We start from the raw sequence: 22,342 nt of genomic DNA on the forward strand, positions 1-22,342 counted from the left end.
ACTGTGGGGGGGGGGGGGGGGGGGCTGTCCAGGGAGACTGGGGGGAGGTGGGGGGGCTGTCCAGGGAGACTGGGGGGGGGGGGGGGGCTGTGCAGGGAGACTGAGGGGTGGTGGGGGGGCTGTCCAGGGAGACTGAGGGGGGGGGGCGGCTGTCCAGGGAGACTGAGGGGGGGGGGGGGGCTGTCCAGGGAGACTGAGAGGGGGGCTGTCCAGGGAGACTGAGGGGGGTGGGGTGGGGGGGGCAGTCCCGGGAGACTGAGGGGGGGGGGCTGTCCAGGGAGACTGAGGGGGGGGGGCTGTCCAGGGAGACTGAAGGGGGGGGGGGTGTGGGGGCTGTCCAGGGAGACTGAAGGGGGGGGGGTGTGGGGGCTGTCCAGGGAGACTGAGGGGGGGGGGGGGTGTGGGGGCTGTCCAGGGAGACTGAGGGGGGGTGTGGGGGCTGTCCAGGGAGACGGGGGGGGGGGGGGGGGAAAGAGTCCAGGGAGACTGAGGGAGGGTCAAAATGGCCGCTCAGCGCGCCCGAGCCCTCTGTTCTGATTGGCCGGCTGGGGCGCCTCCCGCGCAGGCGCCGCTGGCGCACGTGCCGAGAGTGAGGAGCGCGCGTGCGCGTTGGAACGGCCCCTCCCCCAGCCCCTCACCCTCCCTCCGCCCGGGCCCCTCAGACCGGGTCCCTCTCCCCGGCCATGGCAGGCCGCTCCGCCGCCGTGGGCATCGACCTGGGCACCACATACTCGTGTGTGGGGGTCTTCCAGCACGGCAAGGTGGAGATCATCGCCAATGACCAGGGCAACCGCACCACCCCCAGCTACGTGGCCTTCACCGACACCGAGCGCCTGATCGGCGACCCGGCCAAGAACCAGGTGGCCATGAACCCCACCAACACCGTCTTCGACGCCAAGAGGCTGATCGGCCGCACCTTCGACGACCCGATGGTGCAGACGGACATGAAGCACTGGCCCTTCACCGGTGAGACCGGGGGGAACAACACGCTACTGCATTTATATAGCATCCTCACACCTTCCTGCATTCATATACCGCCACAACGCCCTCCTGCATTCATATACCGCCACAACACCCTCCTGCATTCATATACCGCCACAACGCCCTCCTGCATTCATATACCGCCACAACGCCCTCCTGCATTCATATACCGCCACAACGCCCTCCTGCATTCATATACCGCCACAACGCACTCCTGCATTCATATACCGCCACAACACCCTCCTGCATTCATATACCGCCACAACACCCTCCTGCATTTATATACCGCCACAGCATCCTCCTGCATTCATATACCGCCACAACATCCTCCTGCATTCATATACCGCCACAGCATCCTCCTGCGTTCATATACCGCCACAACACCCTCCTGCATTTATATACCGCCACAACACCCTCCTGCATTTATATACCGCCACAACATCCTCCTGCATTCATATACCGCCACAACATCCTCCTGCATTTATATACCGCCACAACATCCTCCTGCATTCATATACCGCCACAACACCCTCCTGCATTTGTATACCGCCACAACACCCTCCTGCATTTGTATACCGCCACAACACCCTCCTGCATTCATATACCGTCACATCCTTCTCTATTCATTTGGTGCCACAACATCCTCCTGCATTCATATACTGCCACAACACCCTCCTGCATTTATATAGCACCACAACATCCTCCTGCATTCATATAGCACCTTACACCCCCTGTATTTATAGCGCCATAACAAACGCCTGTATTTATAAAGCACTCTAACACCCTCCTACATTCGTACAACACCCTGGCACCCTCCTGCATTTAAATAGTGCCCTAAAAACTCCTGCATTTATATAGTACCCTAACACCCTCCTGCATTTGTATAGTGCCCTAACCCCCCATTTATATAGTGCTCAAATAACTCCTGCATTTGTACAGCGTCCTAACACCCCCCTGCATTTAAATAACGCGCTAACAACGCCTGCCTTCGTATAGCACCCTAACACCCTCATGCCCTAACAACTCCTGCATTCATATAGCGGCCTAACAACCTGCATTTGTATAGCGCATTTAGTGTAACAGGTCCCAGCACTTTAAGAAATTTCATACCGAGACTTCCGGTGGTGGCTATGAGGGAGTAAGTCGCCCATTTGGTGGCCCTCGCTCCGGTCAGACTTTTAGACCTTTTCCCCCGACGTTTTCGAACTTTTGAGCGCTGGAGTGAAAAACTATAGCACTCTAGATCTGAATCCATACAGACTTGTATGGATTTAAGGAGCAGAAGGGAGTGAAAACAGGCAAAAAAGGGGCTGAACAAAGGTGGTGTGGAAGCGCAAGTGGGAGGAAAGATGGCCGATGAACGGACCACGGAAGGACGGTCCAGACAGCACTGGACAACATGCTGCAGGTCATGAAAGAGCTTCGCAGCACTGAACTGGGATAATTTGGAACCGCTCCAGAAAGCGGTGGAGCGACTGGACCAGAGGCTGGACGCTCAGGATAAGAAGGTCCAGGCACTGGAGAAGACAGTGGAAGAGCAGGCGGATTTCCAAATGGTAGCGGACGTGGAAATTAGAAGATTGAAGGAGCAGCAATCAAGGCTGATGGACAAGCTGGAGGACCTGGAAAACAGGTCTCGCCGGCAAAATCTGAGAATCATTGGGATCCCGGAGGGGGCCGAGGGAGTGGATGCCACGGCATATGTGGCAGACATGCTGCAGAAGCTGGTGGGGGATGATTTCTTCCTGCGTCCGTTGGAGCTGGACAGGGCACACTTGTGCAGGCGAGGCAGCCGGGAGGAGAGGGGGGCGATGGTGGTCAGGTTACATAGGTTCGTGGACAAGGAACGGGTTCTACAGTGGGCCAAGAGCACGAAGAGCTGCTCATGGAACACCAGTGTCCTGCGCATCTACCAGGATCTGAGCCAGGAGGTGGCCAGAAGGAGGGCAGCCTACAGACAAATTAAACAGATCCTGTTTAAAAAGGTCAAGTTCGGGCTACTTTTTCTGGCGCGGCTTTGGGTCACATAGCGGGAACAGCAACATTTTTTTTTAAAAATAAGGGGCAATTTAGTATGGCCAATTCACCTACCCTGCACATCTTTGGGTTGTGGGGGCGAAAGCCACGTAGACACGGGGAGAATGTGCGAACTCCACACGGACAGTGACCCAGAGCCGGGATTTGAACCCGGGTCCTCAGCGCCGTAGGCAGCAATACTAACCACTGCGCCACCGTGCTGCCCTCAGCAACATTATTTTGATGACCCAGAGGAAGCGATGGACTTCGCTAAGGGGCATGGACTGGTGCTGAACTGAGGACCCATGGACTCAAGTTAGAGTGTATTGAGGGATGTTTGCATTTGTTCGTAGATTGCCCTTCGTGTTAGCGATGTCGTTCGGTATGTTTTACTTAAAATTGGGGGTGTTCTTAAGTTTGTTTGAAAGTTTTAAAGTTAAAGCTAAAGTTATAGTTAAAGTTTAAGTTATTGGGTGCTGGGGGCAGTTCAGGTTCTTTTTGCTATTTTTCTGGGAATGTTGGGAGGGGGGTGGGTGGTAGCGCCCACCTCATTACACAGTTTGAATTGCACTATTGTGGGGGCGAGCCTTGTTCTTTGTTTGTTTTCTCTCTGTTTCGGTACCAGAGCGATTGCTCGAACAGGGCTGTTCTGGGGAGGTGGTGTTAATGAGGGGAGGGGAGTGGGGGGACAATAGGTGGGAGATGTGGCGCTGGAGTTGAGAGCCACCAGGCGAGCTGCTTCGAGCTAGTCAACGGGCGCGAGGTGGGGTTTGTGTATTCAGCCAGTATATGGCAGGGGTTAGGTTACAGGGGGTTGTTGCTGGGGGAGGGGGGAAAGATGAACTGCTGACGAGGGAGCGAACTGAATCGGGTAACGAGAAAGAGGTCGGGGGTGGGAGCTGCCAAGAGGTGGATCAGGGGAGGCGCGCCACATGGGCAGGGGGTGGGCCCAAGAAGTGGGATGGCTGCTCGGCGTGGGGGGGGGGGGGGGGGGGGGGGGTAGCAGGGTGCCCTCCAACCAGGCTGATCACCTGGAATGTTAGAGGGTTAAACTGGCCGGTCAAGAGGGCACGTGTGTTTGTGCACTTACGGGCACTGAAGGTGGATGTAATGTTGCTGCAGGAGACATATTTGAAAGTGGCGGACCAGATAAGATTACGGAAGGGCTGCGTTAGCCAGGTCTTCCATTCAGGGTTTGACGCTAAGACCAGAGGGGTCGCGATCATGATTAACAAACGGGTTAAATTTGAGGCGGACAGCACAGTTGCGGATGGGGATGGTAGATTTTTCATGATCCGGGGCAAGCGTGAGGGTGGCCCTAGTGAAAGTTTAAGCTCCAAACTGGGATGATGTTAACTTCATCAAAAGTCTGCTGGGGAAAATCCCCGACTTGGATTCACACAAGTTGATTATGGGTGGGGACGTTAATACAGTCCTTGATCCCGACCTGGACCGGTCGTGCTCCAGAGTGGGCAGGGTCCCGGCAATGGCAAGGGAACTGAGAGGGTTCATGGAACAAATGGGGTGGGTAGACCCCTGGAGAATCAGCCGGCCGACGGGGAAGGAGATCTCGTTCTATTCACATGTTCTCAAGGTTTATTCTCGTATTGACTACTTTATTATGAGTAGGGACTTTTTGGAGGGGGTGAGGGATACAGAATACTCAGCGATCACTATTTCGGACCATGCTCCACATTGGGTCGACCTGCAGGTCTGCAAAGAAAGTTATCAGCACCCACAATGGAGGTTAGAGGTGGGATTGTTGGCAGAGGAGAGGATGTGTGAGAGAGTGGGGAAATGCATGCAGGATTACCTGCAGGTCAACGATACAGGGGAAGTCTCAGCAGCGGTGCTCTGGGAGGCGCTGAAGGCGGTGGTGAGAGGGAAACTGATCTCAATCCGATAGAGACAGAATGGATATGGCAGAGATGGACAGACTGGTGCAGGAGATGACACGGACGAATAAGGAATATGTGGATTCCCCGAGGGCAGAGCTACTTGGGGAACGACGGAGACTGCAGGCGGAGCTGGGGGTGCTATCCACTGGGAAGGCCGTAGAGCAACTCAGAAAGGCCAGGGGCACGGTGTATGAGTATGGGGAGAAAGCCAGCAGAATGCTTGCACAGCAACTTAGGAAGAGGGAGGCGGCCAGGGAGATAGGGACGGTAGTGGACGGGCAGGGAACCGGGTTGGAGACCCGGCAGGATTGAACAGGGTATTCAGGGACTTTTACAGCAAGCTGTATACCTCGGAAGCCCCCACGGGGCCGGAGAGGATAAGGCGCTTCTTAGATGGGCTGACCCTTCCCAAAGGTGGGCAGGGGGATGGTAGAGGGGCTGGGGGCCCCGATTAGAGCTGAAGAAGTAATGGGGGGCCTGAAGGCCATGCAGTTGGGTAAAGCCCCGGGGCCGGACGGGTATCCAGTGGAGTTCTACAAAAAGTTCTCTGGGATAGTGGGGCCGGTGCTGGTTAGGGTGTTTAACGAGGCGAGGGACAATGGGGTGCTACCCACGATGATGTCGCAAGCCACCATCTCGCTGATATTAAAACGGGATAAAGATCTGGAAGCTTGTGGGTCCTATAGGCCAATCTCCCTGATTAATGTGGATGCTAAACTGCTGGCCAATATCCTGGTGTCCAGAATCGAAGACTGCGTACCGGACGTGATTGTGGAAGACCAAAGAGGGCAGAGAGTTGGAGGTAGTGGTGGCAATGGATGCCGAAAAGGTTTTTGACCGGGTGGAGTGTGACTATTTATGGGAGGTGCTGGGACGGTTTGGGTTTGGTGAAGGCTTTGTGGACTGGGTTAGACTGCTATATCAGGCCCCGGAGGCTAGTGTAAGGACAAACAGGACGTCATCTGAGACTATACCGCGGGACAAGACAGGGATGCCCCTCTCTCCATTGCTGTTTGCGTTGGCCATAGAACCACTGGCAATTGCTCTGAGAGCGGCAAGGGGATGGAAGGGAATGGTCGGGGGGGGGGATAGAACACAAGGTCTCGCTCTACGCGGATGACCTGCTTTTGTACATGTCAGATCCAACAACAAGGATGGACGGGATTATGGAAATCCTAGGGGAATTTGGCCGGTTTTCGGGCTACAGGTTGAACATGGCAAAAAGCGAGATGTTTGTGGTGCAGGCGAGGGGTCAGGAGAATAGGCTGAGGGAGCTACCGTTTAGGCTGGTTGGGGAAAGTTTTAGGTATTTAGGGATACAAGTGGCGCGTGACTGGGGTAAGATGCATAAATTGAACCTGTCTAGGCTGGTGGAGCAAATGAGCGAGTTTTGGGGGTGGGATGCGCTCCCGCTGTGACTAGCGGGGAGAGTACAGACGGTGAAGATGACGATCCTCCCGAGATTCCTGTTTATTTTTCATTGTCTCCCTATTTTCATTCTGCGGTCCTTCTTTAAAAGAATCAATAAAATCATCCTGGGATTTACCCGCGGGTAAAGAGGGGGATGCTGGAATGGAACCTTAGCGAGGGGGGACTGGCGTTGCCGAACCTCAGCAACTACTACTGGGCGGCTAACATAGCCATGATAAGGAAATGGATGGTGGGTACGGGGTCGGTTTGGGAGCGGGTGGAGGCTGCTTCGTGCAGGGGCACCAGTTTGGCAGCCCTGCTCATGGCTCCCCTGCCGCTCCCGCCGGCCAGGTACTCCACCAGCCCTATAGTGGTGGCGGCTCTGCAGATTTGGGGCCAATGAAGGAAGCATGCGGCGGAAGTGGGAGCGTCGGTCTGGTCCCCAATATGTGACAACCACAGATTTGTCCCGGGGAAGATGGACGGCAGGTTTCGAGCGTGGCGGAGGGCGGGGGTGGGAAGGATGGGCGACTTGTTCCTGGAAGGGAGCTTCGCGCTGGAGGAGAAGTTCGGGCTGGCGAGGGGGAATGACTTTCGGTACTTGCAGGTGCGGGATTTTGTACGTAGACAGGTCCTGTCCTTTCCACGCCTTCCACCAAGGGGGATCCAGGACAGGGTAGTTTCCAGGGGTGAGGTAGGAGAGGGGAGAGCCTCAGATATTTATAAGGAGCTTATGGGAGCGGAGGACACAGGGACCGAGGAACTGAAACTCAAGTGGGAGGAGGAGCTTGGGGGGCAGTTGGAGGGAGGCGTATGGGCAGACGCTCTGAGGAGGGTAAATGCAACCGCAACATGTGCCAGGCTCGGCCTGATTCAGTTCAAGGTGGTTCACCGGGCCCACATGACGATGGCCCAGATGAGCAAATTCTTTGAGCCGAAGGGAAGGACAAGTGTGCTAGATGTGGGGGAGGACCGGCGAACCATGTCCACATGTTCTGGGCGTGTCCAAAACTTAGGGGATACTGGCAGGGATTTGCAGACGTCATATCCCGGGTACTGAAAACAAGGGTGGCGATGAGTCCAGAGGTGGCGTTCTTTGGGGTGTCGGAGGACCCGGGGGTCCAGGAGGGGATAAAGGCCGACGTTATGGCCTTTGATTCCCTGGTAGTCCGGCGACGAATACTGTTGGCCTGGAAGGACTCAAAGCCCCCAAAGACCGAAATATGGCTGTCGGACATGGCAAGCTTTCTCGGCTTGGAAAAAATCAAGTTCGCCTTACAAGGATCACTATCGGGGTTCGCACGGAGGTGGCAACCGTTCATCGACTTCTTCGCGGGGAACTAATCGTCAGCGGTGGGGGGGGGGGGGGATAGAATAGTGTAGAGTAGGGGGAAGATAGGCGGGTCGATTTGCGAGAGAGGAACTGTTATTTGCACTATGTTTTTTGTAATTGGTATTTGCACACTAATGTATATTGCTACTGTTTACAATGCCAAAAAATACCTCAATAAAATTGCCTTTAAAAAAAAAAGACATTTCATACCAAGCCACATAAGGAGTTATTAGGTCAGATGTCCAAACGCTTGCTCAAACCGAGTTTTAAAGAGAGTCTTAAAGGAGGGAAGCAAGGTACAAAGAGGGGGTTTTGGGAGGGAATTCCAGAGATTAGAGGCAATTGAAAGCAGCTGAATGATGCAGCGATGGAAATCGGGGATTGTCAAGAAAGCAGAATTAGAAGAGCACAGAGATCTCGGTGAGATGTGAGGCTCAAGGATGTTACAGAGATAGAAAGAGCAAGGTCAAGGAGAGATTTTAAAACAAGGGTGAGAATTTTAAAATTGAAGTTTTGCTAACAAGGTGCCAGTGTCGGCGGGCGAGCAGAAAGAGTGGTAGGAGAACAAGATATTGTGTGCTTTAAGATACAAAGTTTCCATTGAATTTAAATAAAGCATCTGTACCTATATAGTGATCACAGGACATCATAAAGGATTCTTTTGCCATCTCCCTGCAGCATTATGTCCTTTTAGTCTTTTCATCCTCCTCTTCCTCCTTTGAGCTGTGTTGACCCAGCACTGCACCCTTCAAGGTCCACACCCCATCTGGTAGGCAATGTTTTTGAGAACATATCAGTCACCACTATGCAGGAGAACCTCAAAGGAGTGTACTGCAGGTATCACCCGACCGGTCCAGGCACCAGAAATGGATTTCATAGAATTTACAGTGCAGAAGGAGGCCATTCGGCCCATCGAGTCTGCACCAGCTCTTGGAAAGAGCACCCTATCCAAACCCACACCCCCACCCTATCCCCAGAACCCAGTAACCCCACCCAACACTAAGGGCAATTTAGCATGACCAAACCACCTAACCTGCACACCTTTGGACTGTGGGAGGAAACCGGAGCACCCGGAGGAAACCCATGCACACACGGGGAGAACGTGCAGACTCTGTACAGTGACCAAAGCCGGGAAATGAAATGAGATGAAAATCGCTTATTGTCACGAGTAGGCTTGAATGAAGTTACTGTGAAAAGCCCCTAGTCGCCACATTCCGGCGCCTGTTCGGGGAGGCTGGTACGGGGATTGAACCGTGCTGCTGGCCTGCCTTGATCTGCTTTAAAAGCCAGCGATTTAGCCCAGTGTGCTAAACCAGCCCCTATGCCCAACCAGCCTAATGGTCTGCACGGTTATTGTCTTACTGAACCGATGACTGTGGTTGTAATGCACCTGCCAATGTGATGGGTTCTTGTAAAGGGTAAGGACCCATCTCTTCAAGGACTGTCATTCCACCCTTAGAATTGATCCACAGAGTTTAGTTGGTGGAATAGAAAGCAGCTGGATCCTGGGACGGAGGGGGTTGAAGGAGTCATGGCAGCTGTCAGGAATGTGGGCGCACAGAGTCCTTGTGGCCACAGACCAGTTGAATGTTAAGGGAGTGAAAGCGCTTCCTGTTGATGAATCTGACAAGCCAATCATTGCGTGCTTTGATGGCCATCAAACGGTGTCCTACACCTGCACAAATCTAGTGTTAGAGGTGAAACCCTTTCTGCCTGTGAGGCATCCTATGTCTGGAATTGTATGCCTTGCAAAGAGCACGCCAGTAACCTGTGAGGTGTGGTAGCGAGCACTCATTTGTGATACACCATCAAAACCCACAGCTGTTCTTTGGAAGGGGCCAGAAATGAAAAGATTCAAAGCTACAGTGATTCTGATGGCTACTGGAAAGGCATGGTGAACAGTGCTGTGAGGCATGATTTTTTTTCCACTGGCATTTGTTCTTCGTCTTCTCAAGGAAACTCAGTTATCGATGGTGGACCCTCTGTGATATGAACACCTCGATATTTATTAAAGATTTTGTGTGCCGGTAACATTCCAATAATACTGCATCTTTAGATGGTACTCTTTGAGTATGATGTTACATGACATAACATTATCACATAATCAAAAAATAGAAATGCACCCTTAGAAACATAGAACACAAAACGCTGCAGTCACAACAAGCTCATATCAAAGCTCCAAAACCTAGGACTTGGCTCCTCCCGCTGCAAATGGATCCTCGACTTTCTGACCCACAGACCGCAATCAGTAAGAATAAACAACACCTCCACCACAATCAACATCAATGCCGGGGCCCAGCAAGGATGCGTACTTAGCACCTCACTACACTCCCTGTACACACACGACTGCGTGACAAAATTTGGTTCCAACTTCATCTACAAGTTTGCTGGAGATACGACCATAGTGGGCCGGATCTCGAATAACAATGCGTCAGAATACAGGAGGGAGATAGAGAACCTAGTGGAGTGGTGCAGCGACAACGATCTCTCCCTCAATGCCAGCAAAACTAAAGAGCTGGTCATTGACTTCAGGAAGCAAAGTACTGTACACACCCCTGTCAGCATCAACAGGGCCGAGGTGGAGATGGTTAGCAGTTTAAAATTCCTAGGTGTGGTAGTATGACTAGGGGTATTACGGTACCTGGGAGTGTGAACTACCATTGGTGCAGAGGACTCGCTGCCCATTGGCCCAGGTATCGTGTGCCTCATCCCTATTGGCTAAGGAAGGTAGCTCCGCCTATGAGGCAGGGTATAAGAACCCGTGTTCCCCGGCAGCCAGCCATTTCCTGTACGTCTGCTGCCGGGCTCACTTCTTGCTAATTAAAGCCTTTTGTTTCGGACTTCACCTACGTTTCGTGTCCATTGATTGTGCATCAATTTAATTAGCAAGATTTTAAAGGATGGAGCTTCGCATCAAGCCGGAGTGTCTTCGACTCAGCCCTCACGCAGCAAATGCAACAGCCGCATTTAAGCATTGGCTGGCTTGCTTCAATAGTTACCTGAGCACAGCGGAAAACGTCCCGACGAGGGAGCAGAAATTGCACATCCTCCACTCGTGTGTCGGCACCGCCATGTACACGCTCATAGAGGACACGACAGACTACGACGCGGCTATGGACTTGCTCAAAGAACATTTCATTTTGGCCGGTGAACCAAGTCTACGCTCGGCACTTACTAGCCATGAGGCAGCAGATACCTGGTGAGTCCCTGGACGAATTTTACCGTGCCCTCCTCGTGCTGGGGAGGAACTGCGGCTGCCCACAGGTGTCTGCTGCTGAGCATACTGAACTTCTGATTCGAGACGCCTTTGTTGCAGGTATGCAGTCCTTGCAGATCCGCCAAAGACTGTTGGAGAGAGAAACTTTAAGCATCACAGAGGCACGGGACCTCGCCTCCTCCCTAGACGTTGCGAATTGTAACGCTCGCTCGTACACCCCCGACCGCGCGGCGGCCCCCTGGGCAGTGTTGAACTTGGCCTCTCTCACCCCCACGGACTCGGAACCCCCCCCCCCAGGCCTGCGCCGCAGGGTGCCTCAAAAAACCCACGGGGCCCCGCTGCTATTTCTGCAGCTAGGCAAAGTACCCCCGTCAGCGCTGCCCGTCCCGTTCCGCAACCTGCAAGAGCTGCGGGAAGAAGGGCCACTTTGTGGCCGTTTGCCAAGCTAAAGCGGTCGCTGTGGTCCCAAGCAGCGACCGCGGGACTCCCTCCCCCTCCTCCCGCTCTCCTCAGGGGACCCGCGCGGCCCGTGGACCTTGCTGCCCCCACCGCCACGTGTGACCCCCGGGCGCCGCAATTTTGGACCCCCGACTCCACGTGCGGGGAACGGGTGCCGCCATTTTGTCCACCCCCCACCATGTGTGGCCGACGGGCGCCGCCATCTTGGATCAGCACCGAGGACCCCACGGGTGACTACTCCCTGCCTGATGATGACTCTGAATATCTGCCACGACTCGCCTCAGTCACACTGGACCAGTCGCGGCCTTGTACCCTCTCCACAGCGACCACGAAGATTCTGCTCAACGGCCACGAGACAAACTGCCTGCTGGACTCCGGGGGCACAGAGAGTTTCGTCCACCCCGCCACGGTCTCCCTCCCTGTCTACCCGGTTAAGCAAAAAATCGCTGTGGCCTCCGGTTCTCACTCGGTACAGATCACGGGGTGCTGCATAGCGGATCCCACGGTCCAGGGGAGGGAGTTTAAAAACTACAAGCTATTCGTCCTCCCTCACCTCTGCGTGGCAGCACTCTTGGGGTTAGACTTCCAGTGTAACCTCCAGAGCCTAACATTCAAATTCGGCGGCCCTATGCACCCCCTCACTGTCAGCAGCCTCGTGTCCCTCAAGGTCGATCCCCCGTCCTTGTTTGCAAACATCACCCCGGATTGCAAACCCGTCACCACCAGGAGCAGACGGTACAGTGCCCAGGACCGGACCTTCATCAGGTCCGAGGTCCAGCGGCTTCTGAAGGAAGGGGTCATCGAGGCTAGCAACAGCCCCTGGCGAGCACAAGTGCTCGTGGTAAAGACCGGGGAGAAGAATAGGATGGTCATAGACTACAGTCAGACCATCAACAGGTTTACGCAGCTGGACGTGTACCCTCTCCCACGTATCTCCGACCTGGTCAACAGGATCGCGCAGTACAAGGTCTTCTCCACGGTGGACCTCAAGTCCACCTACCATCAGCTCCCCATCCGCGCGAGTGATCGCAAGTACACTGCGTTCGAAGTGGACCGGCGGCTCTACCACTTGGGTTTCCCTCGCTGTCACAAACGGGGTCTCGGTCTTCCAACGAGAGATGGGCCGAATGGTCGACCAATACAGTTTACGGGCCACCTTCTCGTATCTCGATAATGTCACCATCTGCGGCCACGATCAGCAGGACCACGACACCAAGCTCCAAAAATTCCTCCGAACCGCAAAACTCCTGAACCTGACCTACCACAAGGACAAATGCGTGTTTAGCACCGACCGTCTAGCCATCCTCGGCTACGTAGTGCGTAACGGTGTGATAGGCCCCGACCCGGAGCGCATGTGCCCCCTAATGGAGCACCCCCTTCCCCACTCCCCCAAAGCCCTCAAGTGCTGTCTGGGTTTCTTTTCATATTACGCTCAAGTGGGTCCCCAACTATGCCAACAAAGCCAGTCCCCTCATTCAATCAGCCACGTTTATCCCTGTTGATGGAGGCCCACCAGGCCTTTAGCCGCATCAAAGCAGATATTGCAAAGGCCACGATGCGAGCTATCGATGAGTCCCTCCCCTTCCAGGTCGAGAGTGACGTGCCCGATGTAGCTCTGACGGCCACCCTCAACCAAGCGGGCAGACCCGTGGCCTTTTCCCGTACCCTCCACGCTTCCGAAATCCGCCACTCTTCGGTCGAGAAGGAAGCACAGGCCATAGTAGAAGCTGTGCGACATTGGAGGCACTATCTGGCCGGCAGGAGGTTCACCCTCCTCACATACCAATGGTCAGTGGCCTTCATGTTCGACAACGCATAGAGGGGCAAGATAAAGAATGACAAGATCTTGCGGTGGAGGATCGAACTGTCCACCTACAACTACGACATCTTGTATCGTCCTGGGAAGCTGAACGAGCCTGCCGATGCCCTGTCCCGCAGCACCTGTGCCACCGCACAGTGGACCGCCTTCGAACCCTCCACGCGGACCTCTGCCACCCAGGGGTCACCCGCTTCTTTCACTTTATAAAGACCGCAACCTGCCCTACTCCATCGAGGAGGTCAGGACAGTGACCAGGGAATGCCTCATCTGCGCGGAGTGCAAACCGCACTTCTACCGCCCCGAACAAGCACATCTGATAAAGGCTTCCCTCCCCTTTCAACGTCTCAGCATGGACTTCAAAGGTCCCCTCTGTTGCTCGTTCTACTGTTAGTGTGATTAACACGCCTCCATTTAAAGGACATGTGCTTAACACTGGTTTGGCTCTGTATCTGTATCTATGCTCAGGAGTCGCCAGGTGCTGTAACAGAGACACCGTCACAAGTTATCAAGTTCAAGTTCAAAGCAATAAGTCTTAACACTGATCAGTAAGTCTAAACAATTAATGTTTATTATAACAGATATAATAAATACTCATGCACACGCTAAAAGACTAATACTTATTTCTACTATTAAACGACTAAATACTTATCTAAGTAGGAACCAGCAAGGTCAGGGGACAAGGCCTTTGTTCCTTTCTGGACTGCACCTTCTGTTCACTAATAGTCGGCAAGAGTATAAGCAATGTCTGGGTCACGTAGCGATCGTTGTTTTGGCACTTACTGAAAGATGGCTGATGCTCAACGGCCGGTGATGAAAAACAGGATCTGGAGGCTGGGTTCGGAGTCAGGATGCAACAGCCTAGGCCGGAGTCTGGAAGCAACAGCAGATCTGGGCCGGAGTCTGGGAGCAACAGACCGAATCATGTGCTTGACCTTTTTATAGGTCCTAGAGGTCCGTGCCCCTTGGGGCGGGCTCTTTCACCTGCTAGGTATCGATTGGGTCTTTCCCAATCGATATCATTCGAATTCCCCTATCCTGGAGTCGATCCTCGATGGCGGGGGCGGTTCCTAGGGGTCATTGACCTGGGTTCTCTGGCGCCATTCTGGCTGGGTAGCTATAGAAAGTATCAATCGATACTTAAAATGTTTCTATTGTATCTGGGACTGGGCCGGTATCATCTCATTAGTATGCAGATCGCTTTCCTATTTGCACCTTTGGCTGAGTCTCTGCACCTGCCTTGAAACCGGTTTTTACGAGTGTCTCACTGTTGAAAGCTTCTGAAAGCTGTTTGTCCTCACTATGGCTGTTTTTCCCTGCAGTCTTAGCAGTTCTCCATTTTGTAGACTGGTGTCCATTTTAGAGGGCTACACCTCCCCTTTACCAACCGCAACACGTACTTCCTCAACGTGATTGACGAGTACTCCCGCTTCCCGTTCGCCATCCCCTGCCCCGACATGACCACACCCACCATCATTAAAGCCCTACACACCATTTACTCTCTGTTTGGGTTCCCCGCTTACATTCATAGCGATAGGGGGTCCTCCTTTATGAGTGACGAGCTGCGTCAATTCCTGCTCAGCAGGGGCATCGCCTCCAGCAAGATGACCAGTTACAACTCCAGGGGTAACAGACAGGTCGAGAGGGAGAACGGTATGGTCTGGAAGAGCGTCCTGCTGGCCCTACGGTCCAGAAATCTCCCAGTCTCCCGCTGGCAAGAGGTCCTCCCAGATGCCCTTCATTCAATCCGGTCACTTCTTTGTACATCCACTAATCAAACGCCTCGTGAACGCCTTCTTGTTTTTCCCAGGAAGTCTTCCTCAGGGACCCCGCTCCCGACATGGCTGGCTACCCCCCGGGCCCATCCTGCTCCGGAAACACGTGCGGGTGTACAAGTCGGACCTGTTGGTTGAGAGGGTCCAGCTGCCCCACGCGAACCCGCAGTACGCGTATGTGGAGTACCCCGACGGCCGACAGGACACGGTCTCCCTACGGGACCTGGCACTTGCCGGATTCCAGCCACCCCCCCGACGCCAGCCCCCCGCCCCACCGTCACCTTTACACGCATTGCCTAGTGGACAGGACGACCCTCCCCCAGCCTGGCCCTCGCTAGCTCCCACTAGGGGTACGGACGCAGCCGCTCCCGAAGTCACGGACGACCACCACTCCAACGTCGCCAGCACAGCTCCGCAGGTCGCACAGGACGTCCAAGGCACGCAATCGGCTGATCGAATCCATGTGAACTGTTGATGGAGTCTTGTTTTTGCTTGTTCTCTATTTTTTTTTCTGTTCTCCAAACTGTATATAGTTACTGTGTCTTGACTCAACCCTGTAAATAGTTGCGGGCCAGCGGGCAGCCACCATTGAAGAGGTACGATCCAACATCACTAGTCATACTACCAGTCTCTTATATACTCGCACGGGACACCCCCCCCCCCTCTCCCCATGCCCGCATTCCCCGTACACACACACACAACCCCCCCCCCCCGGTTCCTTTCTCAACAAGGGGTGAATGTGGTAGTATGACTAGGGGTATTACAGTACCTGGGAGTGTGAGCTGCCATTGGTGCAGAGGACCCGCTGCCCATTGGCCCAGGTATTGTGTGCCTCTTATCCCTATTGGCTAAGAGGAAGGTAGCTCCACCTATGAGGCGGGGTATAAGAACCCGTGTTCCCCGGCAGCCAGCCATTTCCTGTACGTCTGCTGCCGGGCTCACTTCTTACTAATTAAAGCCTTTCGTTTCGGACTTCACCTACGTTTCGTGTCCATTGATTGTGCATCAGTCTGCACATCTCCAAAAATCTGTCCTGATCCACCTACGTCGACACTACCACCAAGAAAGTACAACAGAGCCTATACTTCCTCAGGAAACTAAGGAAATTCGGCATGTCCGCATTAACTCTTACCAACTTTTACAGATGCACCACAGAAAGCATCCTATCTGGCTGCATCACAGCCTGGTATGGCAACTGCTCGGCCCAGGACCACAAGAAACTTCAGAGAGTCGTGAACACAGCCCAGTCCGTCACACAAACCTGCCTCCCATCCATGGACTCCGTCTACACCTCCCACTGCCTGGGGAAAGCGGGCAGCATAATCAAAGACCCCTCCCACCCGGCTTACTCACTCTTCCAACTTCTTTCATCGGGCAGGAGATACAAAAGTCTGAGAACACGCAAAAACAGCTTCTTCCCTGCTGTTACCAGCTAAACGACCGTCTTATGGACTGACCTGATTAATACCACATTCCTGTATGCTTCACCCGATGCTGTTGTCTATGTATTTACATTGTGTACCCCTATTATGTATTTTATTTTAATTTTTTTTTCATGTACTTAATGATCTGTTTGAGCTGCTTGCAGAAAAATACTTTTCACTGTACCTCGGTACAAATCCAGTCCAATCCAATGAAGTTACTGTGAAAATGCCCTTTTCGCTACACTCCGGTGCCGATTCGGGTACACAGAGGGAGAATTCAGATTGTCCAAATTACCTAACAGCACGTCTTTCGGGACTTGTGGGAGGAAACCGGAGGTCCCGAAGGAAACCCACACAGACACGGGGAGAACGTGCAGACTCCGTACAGACAGTGACTCAAGCCGGGAATCAAACCCGGGTCCCTGGAGCTGTGAAGCAACAGTGCTAACCGCTGTGCTACCGTGCTTCCCACAGGTTAGACAACAGCTAATCCTGCTCATTTCCTTTCTTCACAAACAATCCTCTTTTCACTCCTTTTCACCTCTTGAACTGCCTCCTCCACTTCTCCTTTTCCTCTCTTTCTCTGGGATTTCTGCTGAAGTTATTAGGACCGCTACAGTTCCTGAAACAGCGACAGATGAGGTAGGCAAAGTGATGCAATAATTGCCGATATTTACATGGATTTTTAAGAAAGATTTTTATGATGTCCCACAGAAGATAGTTGTAAAATTTTGCGTACATGTGCAGGAAGAAATGAACCATGGATGGAAACTGTGTTACTGGTCAAGAGGCAAAGAGCTATTTGCTTGCTTTGGTGAAGAGTTGGAAGTAGTGTACCTTTCGGAGCCAGCGCATGATCCACTTTCCTGTTTCCTGGTGTCTACACAGATGGTTTGGACTTGGGCTTAGGATCACAATTTGCTGATATAAAAATAGCAAGGGCTGTAAAGAGATTAACAGGACATGAACAGTTTAGTGCCAAAAGGCAATTTTAATGTGGAATTGTGAGGTGATATACTTTGGATGAAAAAGCAGTGATGGAAATTCAATGGTCAGATGCTCATGGATACGCCAAAATAGAAACATTCTTTGGTTTCGAATGCATGATTCCCTGAAAGTGAGTGTGCAGGTACATAAGATACAGAAAAACAATACAGCACGGGACCAGGCCCTTCGGCCCTCCAAGCCTGTATCAGTCAAGATGCTATTAAATTTAACGTGTCGATTGAATGAGCAGAGAAAGACTAATTTCACTGGCTGAGCAGCGGGTGTCCATGTACACCAGCCAGCGAGACTTGAGGAGAAAAGTTGTGAAGCTTCAATATGCAGGGAGTTGTTGGAGGATGGAATGCTGTATCGAGAAACTGGTTAGACAGACACTGTTATGTCTTTCAAGGACAAGATGCATAAATGTTTGAAGCTGGGTTTATACAGAGGGAAATACAGGAGAGTTAGATTAGTTTTGGATTACTGCAGGAAACAGCATAAACATAATGGTCCACATTGCAACTTCCATACTGTAGGCATTTAATCTGTGAACACCAGTTGCTTTGCGTTCTTGGCCACACCACAACGAGATAATTACAGATGCGAAATCAGCCAGAGCATCTCCTCCCCAGAACACATGATCCAAGAGCAGGAGTAGGCAATTTAGCCTCCCGGGCCAAACACCCTCAATGTGATCATGGCTGATCCCATCCTGGCCTCAACTCCATAGTCCTGCCTTTCTCCATAACCCTTCAACCCATTACTAATTAAAAATCTGTCCAACTCCTCCTTAAATTTACTCACTGTCCCAGCATCCACCGCACTCTGGGGGAGCGAATTCCACAGATTCACAGCCATTTGGGAGAGGTTTCTCCTCAAACCTGTTTTAAATTTGCTACTTCTTATTCTAAGACTATGACCTCTTGTTTTAGAATGCCCCACAAGAAGCATCAGCTCCAAGTCTACTTTATCCATACTTTTTAGCATCTTGTATACTTCAGTTAGATCTCCCCTCATTCTTCTAAACTCTTGTATTGGCCTAAACTGTTCAATCTTAACACATACTGTGAGGGGAAGTTTTTGACATTGGCATCTTATGAATATTCTGTTAAGAAATGGAGATTTATTTCATTTATTAAAAATGTCTTCATTTATCTTTCCCCAGTGATTAGTGATGGCGGGAAACCCAAAGTTCAGGTGGAGTACAAAGGAGAACAGAAGACTTTCTTTGCTGAGGAGATTTCCTCTATGGTGCTAACAAAAATGAAGGAGGTGGCAGAAGCATACCTGGGCACTGCCGTGAGGAATGCTGTGATTACAGTGCCGGCTTATTTTAATGATAGTCAAAGACAAGCCACCAAAGATGCTGGAACTATTGCTGCTTTAAATGTGTTGAGGATTATCAATGAACCAACAGCAGCTGCCATTGCTTATGGACTGGACAAAGCAGGATCTGGCGAGCAGAACGTCCTGATCTTTGATTTGGGAGGTGGAACATTTGATGTTTCTGTTCTGACCATTGAGGATGGTATCTTTGAAGTCAAGTCCACTGCTGGAGATACTCATCTCGGGGGAGAAGACTTTGACAATCGCATGGTAAACCATTTCATGGAAGAATTTAAACGGAAGTTTAAGAAGGATATATCCCAGAGCAAGCGAGCAGTAAGACGCCTGCGTACGGCTTGCGAGCGTGCCAAGAGGACCCTATCCTCGAGTACCCAAGCCAGCCTCGAGATTGACTCTCTGTACGAAGGGGTTGATTTCTATACATCTATCACAAGGGCCCGGTTTGAGGAACTGAACAGTGATCTGTTCCGAGCCACACTGGAGCCTGTTGAGAAAGCCCTTCGTGATGCAAAAATTGACAAGGTGCGGATTAAGGACATTGTTCTTGTAGGAGGCTCCACGAGGATCCCTAAAATCCAGAAACTGCTTCAAGATTTGTTCAATGGGAAAGAGCTGAACAAGAGCATCAATCCAGACGAAGCTGTGGCTTACGGTGCTGCTGTACAGGCAGCTATTTTAACAGGTGATAAGTCTGAAAATGTGCAGGACCTGTTGCTGTTGGACGTTGCTCCCTTGTCTCTGGGTATTGAAACAGCTGGTGGTGTCATGACTTCCCTCATTAAACGAAACACTACTATCCCCACTAAGCAGACTCAGATCTTCACCACTTATTCAGATAATCAAACCAGTGTCCTTGTTCAGGTTTATGAAGGTGAGAGAGCAATGACCAGAGACAACAATCTGCTGGGCAAATTTGCCCTTTCCAATATTCCACCAGCTCCCCGTGGAATACCACAGATAGAGGTGACCTTTGATATAGATGCCAACGGCATCCTGAATGTTTCGGCTGTGGACAAGAGCACAGGGCAAGAAAACAAAATCACCATAACCAATGACAAGGGACGGCTGAGCAAAGATGAGATTGAGCGCATGGTCCAGGATGCAGAGCACTACAAGACCGAGGATGATTCAAACCGTGAAAGAGTGACTCTCAAAAATGCCTTGGAGACGTATGTGTATGCTGTAAAGCAGGTTGTACAAGATGAGAAGCTGAAAGGAAAAATCACTGACGAGGAAAAGAGCAGTATCCTGGTAAAATGTCAGGAAGTCCTCGGCTGGTTGGAAAGAAACCAGACGGCAGTGAAGGAAGAATTTGAACACCAGCAGAAGGAGCTGGAAAAGGTCTGCAAGCCAATAGCCAAATTTCTCCGATGTCCTTGTGCTGGGATTCCTGGAGGGGCTGGCAGTACCTCTGATCCCAGGAATGTGTCTGGACCCACCATTGAAGAAGTTGACTGAGTGAAGTGGGGAGGGGCACTGGAAGATTTGCAGCCATTTGGTTTTGAGTTAGTTTCCAGATGACTTCAGTATTGCAGACGGAAGGAAAGATGGAATGTGTGAATGCGTTACCGAGTTACTCAACAGTTTAGTTCCCTTGCAGAGTAATCTACGGTGCATTAGCTTATTAGAGATTAGTTCATTTTCTTTTCCTTCATTTATGGAATGTGGGCGGTTAAGCCATCATTTCTTGCCCATCCCTCATTGTTCTTGAGAAGGTGCTGCTGAGCTGCCTTCTGGAACCGCTGCAGTCCCTGCAGTGTCGGTACATCGGATGACCTAATTCTGATCGTCGTAGGCCATTGTCCTTCCACTTTTTAAATTATCAATGGGTTTCTTCACAAACTCCAAACATGTGTGTTCATTCTACTGAAATTTGCACAGTTGTCAAACAGGGTGTCTACAGATCAGAGTGAATACAATCAAAAGAGCCCCCATCACAAGAAGCTCCAAACTTGTTGAGGTGGGATGCTGTCCCTCAATAAAATAAGGAGAGTATTGTTAGGTTATTTTGGGGGAAACATTTAAATAACCAATAAAAAAAGATGGCATCATTTTGGCAGATATGCAGAGATGTGAGACTTTGCCTCTCCATAATTTCTCTCCTGGTAAAGTAACTGATGCGAAGGAAGGTTAGAGGCCTTTTTATTGAGGGAGGGGCTACAGGCTTTCTGTGTTCCTGGAAGGGGAGGAGGAATTACACGCCTTCCTTACTGTGGTGTCACTGAAAGTGGAACCCATCTACTGCTGGAGAGCGTTAACTGCTTCAATCTGTGGACTGTTGCAAATCAGGGTATTGCATGTGTCCATGGAACTGATAGAACTGTTGAAATAGATCTAACTCTTCTGTGCAGTGCAATGGAACACTATTATTCATTTCTCCTTGAGCAACAGTGATAAGTTGCAGAGATGAAATTTACTTGTCTGTACAACAGCATGCTTTAGATTGATAAAAGTATAGTTAACTCTGGTTATAAGAATGCAGCAGCTCTCTCGATGCAAAGCTCTGTCTGTTATATTTAACTGTTTCCGTGTTCCTTATTTATTTTACGAAAATTTATTAACAAAAATTCTTACATTAAAAACAGAAAATGCAGCGAACACTCAGCAAGCCTGCCAGCATTTGTGGAGCGAGGAGAAAGAGTTAACATTTCAATTCTGTGATCTTTCAGCAGAAATGGGACAAGTTAGAGAAAGTAATAGGTTTTGAGCAAGGGGTGGGTGGGACACGGCCTAAGGTCTGTGATGGGGTGGAAGACGGGCGAGATTGAAATGCCAGCCAAAGAGAATGGTGACGGGACGAGAAAAGAAACAAAAGATCTACCGAGAGCAGATGTGCTGTTGCTCAAGGAGAAATGAATAATAGTGTTCCATTGCACTGCACAGAAGAGTTAGATCTATTTCAACAGATCTATCAGTTCCATGGACACATGCAATACCCTGATTTGCAACAGTCCACAGATTGAAGCAGTTAACACTCCAGCATAAGAGAAAACTAGAAATATGCATCCTACTACATTTTTCAGGTTCTGATGGAAGCTCATCAACCTGAAACAATTTTGTTTCTCGCTCCACAGATGCTGCCAGACCCGGGCACTTCCAGCATGTTCTGTTTTTATTTCAGATTTCTAGTATCTGCAGTATTCTGCTTTTTGCTGCACAAAGATTTGTGTTGAGTTTTTTTGTTTACATGTATTTTAATTCATTGCGTTTAACCCAGATGTGAAATGTTTAAAAAAATAACAAAAAAATAAAGACAATCTTAGTTCTACACTTGGGACCTGACACAATTGAAGTTTCCACTTTTGATTGTGTTTTAGTTTCTATTCTGTACTGAGTTGAGTGGCCTTAGCAAAGGTCACATGAAAGGTGCTATAATTAGTGTTCACAACCCAAGGCTAATAAAAACCTAACTAGTATCAATGCTTGGAGGACAGGTGATGATTCATGCAGGTTTACTGCGGTTCCCACTCACCATTAACAAGTAGCCACCACTCACTGTCTGGACCCCTACGTGACACTCAGCCACCAGTTCAGATACTTTCACTGCACATGGCTTGGAGGCTGTTAGAGTTGAGATTGAGTAACGGGACATGAATGGGCTGCAGCCAGGCCGAGGGAGAAAGGATGGTTCATTTGCCAGCTGGGTTCTGCTGATGAGGCTGCACATTGGAGAACACTG

The 22,342-nt window shown here is 51.1% G+C and overlaps 1 protein-coding gene across 1 annotated transcript; it reads left to right on the forward strand.

The window, feature by feature from the left end:
* The first annotated feature begins 625 nt into the window (after positions 1-625).
* On the forward strand, positions 626-21,938 carry LOC119979590 (heat shock-related 70 kDa protein 2-like). The gene is made up of 2 exons (XM_038822049.1): positions 626-966; positions 18,482-21,938. Exons 1-2 carry the CDS (start codon positions 684-686, stop codon positions 20,119-20,121), a joined length of 1,923 nt encoding a protein of 640 aa, XP_038677977.1. The 5' UTR covers positions 626-683; the 3' UTR covers positions 20,122-21,938.
* The last annotated feature ends 404 nt before the right edge of the window (positions 21,939-22,342 follow it).

The sequence above is a fragment of the Scyliorhinus canicula genome, chromosome 2 (genome assembly GCF_902713615.1).
Source record: "Scyliorhinus canicula chromosome 2, sScyCan1.1, whole genome shotgun sequence".
Taxonomy (NCBI): Eukaryota; Metazoa; Chordata; class Chondrichthyes; order Carcharhiniformes; family Scyliorhinidae; genus Scyliorhinus; species Scyliorhinus canicula.

Coding starts and splice junctions, on each gene's coding strand:
- LOC119979590 (XM_038822049.1), top strand. CDS start 684: ATGGCAGGCCGCTCCGCCGCCGTGGGCATCGACCTGGGCACCACATAC. Junction 967..18,481: donor GAAGCACTGGCCCTTCACCG/GTGAGACCGGGG, acceptor ATCTTTCCCCAG/TGATTAGTGATGGCGGGAAA.